The sequence below is a fragment of the Diadema antillarum genome, unplaced genomic scaffold (assembly GCF_040938485.1).
Source record: "Diadema antillarum isolate AM-2024a unplaced genomic scaffold, OU_Dant_1.0 scf00000160, whole genome shotgun sequence".
Classification (NCBI taxonomy): domain Eukaryota; kingdom Metazoa; phylum Echinodermata; class Echinoidea; order Diadematoida; family Diadematidae; genus Diadema; species Diadema antillarum.
The window spans coordinates 1778302-1792068 of record NW_027271049.1 but is presented as its reverse complement, the minus strand read 5'-3'; the positions used below and the strand labels follow the sequence as shown (position 1 = coordinate 1792068).

The 13767-nt window shown below is 36.9% G+C and overlaps 1 protein-coding gene across 1 annotated transcript in view; it reads right to left on the bottom strand.

Annotated features, from left to right (window-relative positions):
- The window catches only part of LOC139722184 (centriole and centriolar satellite protein OFD1-like), a 55145-nt gene that overhangs the window by 25352 nt on the left and 16026 nt on the right, over window positions 1-13767 (bottom strand). The window contains exons 11-14 of the mRNA XM_071633500.1: window positions 11664-11737; window positions 10468-10559; window positions 9381-9526; window positions 337-380 (exon numbers count right to left, since the gene is read on the bottom strand). Of these exons, the coding sequence (XP_071489601.1) occupies window positions 337-380; window positions 9381-9526; window positions 10468-10559; window positions 11664-11737 (356 nt within the window). The remainder of the gene's footprint in view (window positions 1-336; window positions 381-9380; window positions 9527-10467; window positions 10560-11663; window positions 11738-13767) is intronic.

The window sequence follows — 13767 nt, the reverse complement described above, 5'->3', positions numbered from 1 at the left end:
CGGATCATGTGTTTGGATTTTACCGGACATATGGCTCAGTGTGGATTAGTAAAAATCAATGCATGATAATTGACCAATCAGATTGCAGAGATTCTAAAGCCCATTTTATAGTGGTAAACATCACAATAAAGAAAATATGCAGAAAAGATGAAAGACCAACTTACAATATTTGTCTTAAAATTACATCACCTTTTCTCTCCGTCTCTTTCAGTTCTCAACAATCAATGATACAGGTGCACAACATATCAGACACAATGTGAATTTATTCACTAACACGATGTAAAGGAACACTACAAAAGACAAGAAAAGGGAGGAAAATAAATTTCCTGTACTCACTCGACTGTTCTGACTTGAAATCTCTACCAAGCTCGGCGCTCCTCCTGCAGTGAAGATGAAGAGAATGGTGATGATATTAGGTTGAGATGGAGAGATGAAGAGAGGGGAGAATTGCAAATGAGACTCGTGTCGGCACAGCATCGGTAATTGTTCGCCTTCTCTGCATGCGGCGGCAGTAAGAGAGAGAGAGAGAAATTCCCAGCGTGCAAATTTTAAAGCCATTGTGTGCAGTATCCAGAATTAATCTCTTTTCTCTCCCCCTCTCCCTCCTCTCTTATCTCTCTCCTTATCTCTCTCTATCTTTCTATCTCTTTCTTTATCTCCTGCCTTCTCTGTCTTTCTTTCTTTTCTCTTCTCTCCTTTGTCTCTTTTTTCCTTTCTCTCTCACTCTCTTTCATATTTGACCAATCTTTTCCCCATCTTCCCTCCTCCTCTTTCATTTCTCTCCTTCCCCCCCTCTCTCTCTCTCTATCTATGTATCTTTCTATCTATCTATCTATCTATCTATCTAACTATCTATCTATCTATCTATCTAACTATCTATCTATCTATTTATCTATCTATTTATCTATCTATCTATCTCTATCTATCTAGCTCTATCTATCTCTATCTCTATCTATCTATCTATCTATTTATCTATCTCTATCTATCTATCTATCTATCTATCTATCTATCTGATCTATCTATCTATCTATCTATCTATCTATCTATCTATCTATCTATATCTCTTTCTCCCTATCACCCTTTCTCTTGCTATCTCTCATTTTTCCTTCTCTTTCTATTTCTCTCTCAGCCTCCCTCGACTCCAATAAAGGACCAATTACCACCACACTGGTAACAGTTCACGCCTCGGCAAAGAAGCAGGGTGTACACTGGTGTTTCTTGGCAGATAACAAATATTGCACCGTGACTATCCATTCTTCATTTTCTAAAAATGAAGGCTCTGGAAGACAAATATCCACTGTTCTTTCCTCAAGATATTAGTACCGATAGCCTTAGATACATTTGACTATATCTTTCATAGTCGTTTATGAAAAAAATAAGTATCATTCTTTAAAGGGGCTGTACAGTACTGGTTGAGGTGGGGATTCATGTTTTTTACATTCCTAAGTGAGATAATGAGAAACCTCTTATGAAATATGAAAGACCATGTAATTTTAAGAAGGACACAACGTTGATTTGATGAAAATTGGTTTTCAAAAGGCTGAGATATCCAAAAAAGTGATAATAATAAGACTACAGGCCACGCATTTTATTAGGATCTCTTTGCTTCACCTTGTTTTTGGATATCTCAGCCACTTCAAAATCGACTTTCATCAAATAAACTTTTGATACCCCTTACTAGAACTGCATGCTCTTTGACATCTCATAGAGTGGTTTCTGAATATCTCGCAAAACGTTAAAAGCTAAGTCCTCACCTCGACTAGAACTGTACACACCCTTTAAATTGTTGTTGATGAGGGCATGGCATGTGTGTGTTCTATAATACTAACAGATGATGAGAATCATAGCATAATATTTATCATAGTTAAAGGGATGGTACAGTATTGGTGGAGATGAGAATTGGGCTTTTAACTTTTTGCGAGATACCAAGAAAACACTTACGAAATAGTACAGAGCATACCATTTTAAGAGGAATTCAAAGTTTATTTGATGAAAATTGGGTTTGGAATGACTGAAACATCCAAAAACAAAGTAAAACAAAGTGATCGTAATAAAGTGTGGGTCCCACAATTTACTAGAATCGCTCTGTTTTGGATATCTCAGGCATTTCAAAACCAATTTTCATCAAATAAACGTTGAATTCCTCGTGGAATATACATGCTCTTTCATATTTCATAAGAGGTTTCTCATTATCTCACCAAAAAATTTTAGAAACCTGAAATTAGATCTCAACCAAAACTAAACGATCCCTTCTAATGTCGAGCCTTGAATAGGAATTGGTTTCTTTCATCTTTCTTTTCCCATTTCAAAGAAATTGTACATTTCCCATCAAAATGAACTTTGTGTCACTGATGGGGACAAAACGGTAAACACCCAAACTCACCCACACAGGTCATCATTAGGAGTTATTACCCCTGATTTGAACAACTTGCCACAATATGGCATTGCTTTAATATTAGAGGCCAAGTACAAAAAAAAAAATTGTTTCTTGTCCTAACTTTCTGAGAAAAAAACAAGGAGGATGAGGGCACTTATGTTTTTTTGCTTCAATGCTCTTTGGATAGTCTAATTTTCAGTCATCTTTTAAGTACAGTACTGTACGAGCTGAAATTTCCGCGTACAGATATTTTCGCGAATTGCTACATGGAGGACATTTTCGCGTGTTGTTAATTTTGTGGTTGCGAGGGTCTAACTGAACTTAGCTATTCGCACGTTGTTACTTTCGCGGTTCAAAGGCGATTCGTGAAATTCACGAAAATAAAACCACCGCGAAAATTTCAGCTCATACAGTATGATATGTAGGCTGTGCATATGTGAGGCTCAATGGCTGGAGACAGCAAATATAAATTCAATATTTCATCTTTTTATCACTAAGAAATTAAAAAAAAAAACTTAAAAAAAAAAAAAAAAAAAATCCAGCGACACATAATGACGTGGGAGGGAACGAGAAACTAATGATTTCTTTTCCTTGGCCAGATAGAAAAATCATAGCAAACCAATTCTGAAAAGACAAAAAACTAGTTAATGAGTAATCTGTACTTTGATGAGGGAGTAATGACTTCCATCAAACTTTAATCTTCAGCGAGATCAAAATGCCACCCTCGAGAATATCTCCAAGGCACTCAAGTGCTCCCCTGTCGTAATCAACAGCATTCAGTTGGTAAATTGCATTTCCCACAATACCACAGCTTGCCCACAAATGCAGCTTTTTTTTTCTTCTACTTTTTCTTTTTCCTGGCTACATTTCTCATCAAGAATCTGCACCATTGTCAATTGATGGCATAGGCCATCATTTCTAGAGCATCTTGGGAGATATTGATGAAAATTTGATTTGATTTTTATCTTGGAAAATTATTCTTATGCAGAATACGCTGAAATATTATGTGTCACAGACATTCATGCAAGGCAAATATAAATGAATCTACAGTATTGAAATCAGTACAAGGTAAATTGAAAACTTGAATAAAAAAGTATTCATAAACAGCCATGCATCAGCTTGCATCAGTTTTAACAGTGTACACAGACAATACAGACATCATTTTCAGACAGAGCATGTATCTCTATGTTTGCTCCCTACTCAGAAAAAAAAATGAAAGAAAGCAAAACAAATCTACCGCTGTGAGTGAAGTTATACTAAAATATTTACCTTGAACAAGCACGGTCTACATTCTCCATTTCTTTCAAGTATTTATCTAAGTACTTTTCAATGCAAAAAGATACGTGCAGGTATTCTTACTAAGGTGTACATACACACCAGTGACACATACACATTGTACCCCCCCCCCCCCACCCCCAAACACACACATATTCTCACATCCCACTGCAGGCACACGTTTTAATCTGCAAAATCACAATTTTACTTAAAGGGATGGTATAGTATTGGTTGATGTGAGGATTAAGATTTTAACTTTTTACGAGATACTTACAAACCACTTCATGAAATGTTACAGAGCATACCATTCTAAAAGGAATTCAAGATTTATTTGATGAAAATCAGTTTTGAAATGGCTGAGATATCCAAAAACAAAGCAAAACAAAGCGATCCTGATTAACAAGGTGGGTCCAACCTTTTCTTAGGATCACAATGTTTTGGATATCTTGGCCTTTTCAAAACCGATTTTCATCATAAAAACTGTGATGAATTCCTCTGAGAATTATATGCTCCTTCATATTTCACAAGACGTTTCTCATTATCTCAAAAAAATCATCATCAAAAAACGTTCACTTGGAAACTTGAAGCCCCATCTCAACCGAAACTGCGCCATACCTCAAACAATGTGACATGCATGCTGATGTTTGCACTCCAGAATTTTATTCATACAGTTGCCACTCACTTGCTGAAATAAATCACACACACACTTACATCATATGTATACACTACATACCATCCATGCTGTAAGTAAATGAAAACTGAAAATCTTTGGCTAAAGTTGCCAGTCAGCAATATGACACACACAATTTAATTTCGCTAATGTGACCCGGTAGAAACAGCCCAAATTGCTTTTACAGTCCCCAAGGACACTTCCGGACACTTTTTGCAATGCTTTTTACAAGCTTTTAGCTAATTATGAAGAAGGTACACTGAAAAAAAAAAATGAATCATCAAGCAATTGTTAGAGCCATATTAAAATGCTGTGCACTAGTGTGGAAAGCTTCAAGGTAGCTTACAAAGGTTGAGGTACCACGTATATTATGAAGGAGGCACAGTGAACTCCCCCCCCCCCCAAAAAAAAAAAAAAAAAAAACCCACACACATACGAACAAACAAACAAACAAACAAACAAACAAACAAACAAACAAACAAACCTTGAAGGAATTACCAAGTCCATTTTAAAATGCTGTGCACCAATGTAGAAAGCTTTTAGATAGTTTAGCTTATTAAACCTTGAATCATTTTGGGGTGCTGTTGCTGTTGGGTCTTTGGGGGAGGGGGGACTTTGTGTGAAATTGCATGAGCATTTTTTACAAGTCATTGCCAAAGGGTAATATGTAACCGTTTCTTTCAAAAACAGTATGTACACTGTAAGATCATTTGAGCAATACAAAAATTCATGGAAATATATATGTTAACCCAAGGCAATTATATCTTTTACGTAAATAAACAGAAAGCCCCTTAACAGCTAAAACATAGTTCTCAGAAAGGCTAAAAATTCATCTTCCACCATCTGGAATTTGCTAGCAATATATCAAAAGGCTCTAACAGGAAACTTGTTTGGCTGATGCGATTTGCCAGAATAATGTGTTGTTTTGGAGTATTTTTAGATCAAAAGTGTGAAATAATAAAAGTTGGTTAACCCAACTTTTACTCCTGATGCACCCTCCCTGTTCAGTAGTGGGTACATGTACAGTTGAACCTCTATTATCCGGCCTCCCTTTATCCGGATCTCTCTATTATACGGACGCAATCTCGCCGTGATTTTTTTAAAAAATAATTACGGGAGGAAAGGGGGATTCCCAACTCCTTGAGAACTCCTACACAAACACACATGAATTACATATTACTTCCAACATGATTAACATACATTACATCACATTTCCTTCCATATTGCTTACCCTCAGACATTTTAACATCCCCAAACATCCCCAAATGTAACAATGAAAAGGTGGCAGTATACACATTACTACATGTGGTACCGTGTACTACAATGGGCTACATCAGTACATGTGTATGTACAAACTGTATATGTACATGTATAAAGCATTGAGTCTCCCGTATCCGGCCAAATCCCTTATCCGGATGAGCCCCGGTCCCGACTTGTCTGGATACGAGAGGTTCAACTGTATGTAGAATGTTACTGGTATGTGATGATCACATTGTGTCCGAGCAGGAGTATCGAATCACATTTAAATGAAGCTAATGAGTTGCATGCGATTCATTCTGACTCAATTCATTTGCACTATTGCCTGATATAATTGATGTTATCAATTCAAATACAATTATCCCATACATATGCATCACTACATCACCTCTATACAGTTCGAGGGGGTGAGGCTAGCGGTATCGTCACATCGCAATTTCCAGAATTGTTTACTGTGATTAATTTCCCTTTACCTGATTCTTACTCTATTCTTTCTCACAACTGTTCATGCATCCTATGCTCCCATCTCAATCAGTGAAATTATTATTATTATTATAATTATTATTATTTATTTGGCAATTCAATATACAATACAAGCTGACATAGAATACAAACAGAAAATCGTATTACAAGATATAAAAATTGTGGTGGTTCCTGGTGCATGCTGCTGGTTGGCAGGGGAGGAAAAGGCAAACTTAATCACCGAGGCTTGAGACCTTCCTCCCCGACCAGTGCATGCACCCAGAATCAGCTATATCAATGTAAAACAGATACAAAAATTATCAAATAATACATTATTACACAAAAATGCTCTGAATTCAAACACAAATATGACTAAAATTATAACTGAATATAACCGATGCCCTACCCTGACCTGATGGTGTTAGCTCATCCAGCAAAACTGGTGATTTGAAATTCTTTCAAAAAAAAAAAAAAAAACCAAAACAAACAAACAAACACACAAATGTATCATTGTGATACCATGGCAGCACATTGCCCAAGGATGATCAAAAATATATTCTGCTCATTTTAAAACTCAACATCCCCCCCCCCCATAATCTCTATGCAGAAACACAACCAATGGAGTGAGGGAAACACTGGTATTTTTTCCCCTAAGAATGAAATCTCAGCTTTTAGCTCACCGCTCCCCTTGGACTGTCACTATTTGACTTCCTGACACTCTCCCTGTGTCTGTGCTTCCCTCCTCAACTCTCCTCTTTCTCAGATCTTCTTTCATCAAACAACAGTCCTTGCAAAGAACATAGTATTACTGCAAACCTCTCTTCCTTATTTCGGATGTTTGGTCTGATCTTTTATCTAACCCTATTCCCACCGGAGGGGGGGGGCCATTTTGGCCCCCCCCCCCTCGACGTTTCGCGTGATTATTCCGCAACGCGTGATGCTCTCGCCGCGACATTTTATGACTTTTTTCTCTCAAGTATCGCGCAACTTTTGAGACCAAATTTGTCATTCCCAGGCATACCGTTTTGAAGCCACACCCCCTTGCTCAAAAACATGATTTTGTGTACAAATCCAATGTAAATTGTGTTTTTGCAATTAATTCATATATAAAAATAAATATTTTTACTTTCAATGGCTGATAATGATTCATTTTAGCCTGATTATGCTTTAAAAAGTTTCTGCGACAAATTTTGATAAAAAAACACCAAAAACAAAAAGTTAAAAAACTAGGAAATACATAAGAAATTCAATAAACAATAAAATACATAAGAAATAATTATGAAGCCAAATTTCTGCTTCAATATTTTGGTGAGGATATTGAAAAGAATATGTTCACCAAAAATTAGAAGTCTTGGAGCTTTATCTTTTTATTTATGGGCAAAAATTATTTTTGCATAAATTAGCATAAATTAATTAATATAAAATACATAAATTAAAATTTGAAAAATCTAACTATACAGTCTTGTAGATTACATTGGCCTCTACCTTAGTGCACATTTTCACGAGGATTGCGCGATCCACGACCGAGATCTGAAGGGGGGGCCAAAAAGGCCCCCCCCCCCCCCCCCCCCCCCCCCCCGGTGGTTTCAAGTCCCTCAAAGAACCCGGTGGGATTAGGGTTAAATCCTCTACCATTCTTTCACTTATCTTACACTACTTGTCAACTTGAAATGGCGTGAAAATTTCCCCAGTAGCAGAGGGTATGAATTGAATGGGCATGAATGTATAGACAGCTTTGAGACTGCTTCGACTTTTATGTTGTTAACTTCACAACATGTTTCACAGCAAAACTACAATTTTTTTAGCATACAGTATAAGAATGAGGTATTTCAGGCTAAGATTATACATCAACATCACAACATGATCCAGGGGCTTCTACAATGGGTTAATTCTAGGATGAAGAACTGAAAAAGTAAAGAGTGACGCAATGCTAAAAATGCATTAAAAAGTGAAATTAGATGAAATTATGCTAACGGCAGTACAGCTATCCACATGATGAAATGGCAAGAAATGAGATGAAAAACCAATTTGCATTTAATCTGGTCATCATACTGATTTCATCTTTTACATCATAATCATCTCTAAAGGCTAATTACTAGATATATACTTATAGAACAAAGTGTGTGTTGAGTGGTTCCAAATGAGAGTGAATGCCCATTTGTCCAAATATCCTGTTTGCTCTGTCACATTTTTCATCATACTATTGGCGTGGAACCTAATGAGGCATTACCTGGCTATCATTCCGACAAAACCTTTATGATATACTAATATAAAACATACACTGTAGTTCCACATTAAAGGCTGAAATGCATTATCTTAAAAAAAAAAAAAATGTATGCATTTCACAGATAATTTCACAAAGAAGATTATTTCTGTGTTATCGAGTGCTTTTTATGGACATGTAGAAATTAACTCAATATGATATCAATTAAGCCAAATATTTTTTGCATTCTTTTTTTTTTCTTTTTTCTTTTTTTGCTAGCTTCATCTAAGCTGAGGAGAATTTTATGGCTGTTACACTGCTTGAAGACACCACCACATTTTCTTGTCCCTTTTAAACTTAAATCAGAATTCAAATCATGGAAGTTTGAGAAACCCTTTTTTTTTTTCAAAACGCATGCTCAGCATTGAGAATGTCACTAAATGACAGAGCATAATACAATCAAACAAATACAAATGTAAGACATTTTTGACATGCTTTCTTGCATACAAACACCATTTCAGTCATTCCATATTTATATTCACTGAGCCATTATTCATTGGATTGCTACCTTTATAAAGATCTCCAAATCATAATGCCACAGTACAACTGCATCACTTTTAGTGTGATCAAGCATCACAAAATGCATAAAATGTGATACAGGTCAATTTCCCAGTAGCTCTTAAAACAATACATTTTGGGTCAACAATGTCAATTTCTGGAGAGTGGTATTTCCCGAAGGAACAATTCCTTCTCTGCTTGAATCTGACTTCTGGACACACAAAATTAATCAAAAATACTAATTTTCATAGACTGAATGCTGTCTTTGTTTTTACATTTCAATTCATCTAGCTGAAAAACACACTCGGACATTACTTTGCTTCAGAGGGCATGATCACTAAATACATGTACGTCAAGGATATCTTTTTCTTTTTAGATCAAAAGTTAGGGAGTCACCTGATATATGCATAATAATTATACATATGCTTTGTCTGTGAAATTTGTAAGAGTAATAACTCTTTATTGGTTTTAAACATGAGATCATTAAAGTCATTACTCCTTGTTGTTGTTTGCAATAAGGTAACATTTAGCCTTTTTTAATAGTGGAAACATATAGAAAAATTCTGAACTGAACTCACATTTTGGCATGCTCCAGGTCTCTCCTGAGAATAGTGTTTTCCTCCTTCAGTGATGGGTAATCCACCATCGTTCTTAGCCTCTCATTCAGGAGGTCACTCCGATTGTTGGACGAGGCCACCTCAGACTTGGCCTCCTTCAGCAGAGTCTGACACACAAGGTCAAAGGTCAAATGCATCAACAAAATCTGTGGGGCATGTATGTTTTTCAGAATGCATGAGTAGTTGATGATGAGTACGTAGTGTACCAGGGTACATGTAGTTTCAGTTTTAAACACTTCACTTCTTCTCCTTCTTCTCATATGGCACCACGTATCTCATTGATACTGTTTGCTGACAGTTGTCAGTCACATGGAGCACACCATGAGGAGTTGGCATCTCCATCCTATCTTCCGAACACTTCACCGGGTTTACACCCTGCTCTTTGCAACGAGTGAAGCGGAATCTTTTACATGCATGTACAGTGTATATGAGTTTGACTCTCTCGCACATGGGACCTCCATTTTATGTCCTACCTGAAGGACAGAGTGTTTTGACTCTTACTAGAGAGGAGGGCATGATTACATACAACGTAGCTCAGCAAGACTCACTGGAATCTGAACCTGAGCCGTTTGATTGCAGGGCAGACATGCTACCAATAAAGTATAAGGATTCAAATGACATATGCTATGAGAATGGAATAGATTCTAATTACCCTAAGACAATCTACCAAGATTCAGACAAAGAACTAATCACAAAATGTTGTCTTGATAACAATAATAATCATCAGCATCACCAATGACCCATAAAACAAAGATCAATGCATTCATTTTTGGCACATTTGAAAGCAAATTGTACATAAATAGCATACATATATCTATTAATGTAATAAGTGAACTACTCTAAATCGAAATTCCAACTCAGACATACACTGGTACTGTATGGGTGTTAAACAATATAACTTAATTAATGATAGTTACCATTTATTGTCAAACTACAATTTCAAAAGGATGTTCAGGTAAACCAATTTAACCAATTTAACCATTCATCCATGAGCTTCCACTGAAAATAATTTGGAAAAATACCTCAAAAGTTGATACACATGTCTTACCTCGAGTTCCAGGACTTGGCTTGTTTTGTTCTTGAGTTGATCCTGAAGCATCTTCAAAGACTCTTTTTCCTCCGTCACTCTTCTTTGCTCAGCTACAATCAGATAATACCGGATGCACATCATATCAAACTTATGGTTAAAAAAAAAATATATTGACAATACTGAACCAACCCACTATATCTAAGATAGTACCATGTATACACATTGTCTATCATAGATATTCAATATACAGTCAACCTTGCATAAGTCGAATCTATTTGGACAAAAAAAAAAAAAATAGATTCCACTTTAGAAAAAATTCGACTTATGGTGGATTAAAATCAATAGAATATAAAAAGAAGAGGACATGACAAGACCTTCGACTTGGTCATTATTTGACATATGCGAGGTCGACTTAAGCAAGGTTGACTGTATATTCAATATATGACACACATCTGATTCCCATAGGCTAATGATTAATTCTGGGGTAACCTTTACAGGTGTTCACAAAAGGCACAAATGGAAAGGTTTTACCGTCAATGTTCAGGCAATGACCTTGATAAGGACAGAAAATGTAAGAGGTAACAGATGATGGACAACATGAAAAATACAACATATGACAGAGAGGAAATTGCAGCAGTAGGAAACTAGCAAAGCAATGAATATATTAGTCCACGCTGTCCTGCCTTGATCTTTTCTTTTATGCAGGTGACAAATTATGATCAAATTTAATTTATGAAAAATGTCAAATGCAGAGACTCCAACCCCAAGCACCTTCTGATCTGGAGATTCTCCTGCCCAAAACCCCAAGCAAACGGGAGACTCAAAGTTGATGTGTGTGAAGCGCGAAGTTCCTAGGTTCTAGATGTTCTCTGGTGCTATCTAAGGCTGATTTTTTCAACATACGATAGCAATAAGTAAGAAATCCTTTCCACCAGGAGACACAGAGCCAGGGCGGGAGAAATCAAATCTTCAGTGGGAGAACGGGAGATTCTGCAAAAATGGGCTTTCGGCGGGAAATCTCCCGTCGAAAACGGGAGAGTTAGAGTCTCTGCAAATGCTGAATTGATTTATCAAGAGTCGGCCTTAGAGTAGCTGACTGTATTTTTCTTTTAAATGATGCATGGAAAAACTGGCAGAATGCTGCTGCAGTGCTCTATTGCTTCTTGATGTTGTTTTGGGTGGGGCTTTTGGGGGGAGGGGGCAGTTCTTCTTACCTCTGACCTTGGCTTCCTTCTGTTCCACATCATGCAGCCTCTTGGCGATTCTAGCCTCGTAGTCCAGTTCTAGCCTGGAAGATAGAGATATACAAATAGATGTCATAAGGGATTTATTTCAGTGGTATCCTGCAAGGCCCCTAGCCTCTTCAAGCAAAAAACACATACATGCACCAATGCTATTAAAGGACAGGTTCACCTTCATAAACATAAGGATTGAGAGAATGTAGCAATATTAGTAGAACACATTATTGAAAGTTTGAGGAAAATCGGACAATCCGTTCAAAAGTTATGAATTTTTGAAGTTTTTGTGCAGTAACCGCTGGATGAGAAGACTACTGCAGTGTGTGAATAACTTAGATGTCACATGCGTACAACAATATAAGGAAAATATAAAGAGAATTTCACAAAATTTCATCTTTTGAAAAAAGTACACATTCCCCCGACTCGTTACCGACAAATGTTATGGGTAATATTATTCCCCCTGCCTTTAGAAAGAGGCAAGTCAAGTGCTCTTTTATTATGCGAAAAAAGTGAAAATATGTTGAATTTTCTTTACATTTTCTTTATACTGTTGTACACATATGACTCACAAGCTGTAGTAGTCTCCTCATCCAGCGGTTCCAACACAAAAATTTTAAAAATTCATAACCTTTGCATCGATTGTCCAATTTTCCTCAAACTTTCACTGATGTGTTCTACTAATATTGTTGCATTCTCTCAATCCTTATGTTTATGAAGGTGAACTTGTCCTTTAAAGTGAAAAAAAGACACATTCTACAAAGGCAAAACAAACATGAAAGCACAAGAAAATTTAAAAGCAGAGGGGTGAAGATGCGCTATGACAGATTTTTATCAGTTGTTTTTTTCCAGATTTTTATCACAATGAACTTGTAACAAATACTAAAGGCTCTGAATTTCCAACATTGTTATGCGCAACAGGCACAGGCGGACAAGGCTTAAAGAGGGGGACAACTGATAAAGGCTGTTGTAGCACAATGTCACAATGTGACCAGTTTTACCCCCCTCCCTTTTTTTTCCCCCTCTCATTTGCATTAGGATCACACTCACATCTAAGTTTTATTTTGAATTCACAAGGTAGGGATTATTATAAGGAACGGGATAAGTTACCAGTCTGCTTAGCAAGTCAATAACACATAGCCCAGGGTTTTGGCATATTTCACACAGGTGGGTTTAATTGTGTAGGATGCAAAATCTTTTGTGTTTGTGTATGCAAGTGAGTATGAGAGTGTCCAGATATGAGAGAGAAAAGTGTGAGAGTGAACAGATGACACCCAGAGCTTCTTGCAGAAGGATGTGAGACTGAGGAGCTGCAACCCAGGCTCCCATGTGTGTGTGTTATAGGGATTTGGAGGCACTGAGGCTGAGGGACACGCCCAAACTTGCAAGTTGGTTTCTGCATGGCTGGCAGAACCAGAGCAATGCAAGCAGCGTGACTTCTGGCAGCACAGGCCAGGAGAAGCCCCATATTCAGCGCAACTTTTGGCAGCACAGGCCAGGAGAAGCACCAATTTCCCCCAGCTTGACGCACCCCTTCATGAACTGTAAGTTGTCATGTTATTTGTATTTTTGTGTGTGTGTATTTTTGCCTATCCTTGTCAAAGTGGAGCAAAATCTTAATTGCTGACATTATTTGAGTAAAAGTACCCCTTTTGGAAAGCGTGAAGAGTTGTAATTCTTTGAAATTAGAAACACAACTATCTCACATATAATGTTCATGTAGAATTTGAAGTTTCCGTATTGATATGATGGTCGTAACGTAAGGAGAAATTTATCATGGTCTGAGAGCGAGGCTATGCTGTGTCTATTGCATCAAAATTATTGATGAGGGTCTTTTGAGTTAAAGTGAGTGCAAGAAATGTATATTACAGTGAGCTATTGATTATGCTTATAAGCACTCACTCCGATGTTTGAGAAGTATGACATTTGTATTCAGTGCTATCGAGGTGTATACACGTATTACTTCTGAGTAAGAATAATAAACGTAAGAGGCGGTTTGAAGGTAAGGAAATTAGTAATTCAACAGAGTAATTATTGGTCTGTGAAGTAGTACTGCACAGAAATTAAAATATATAAAGTGAAT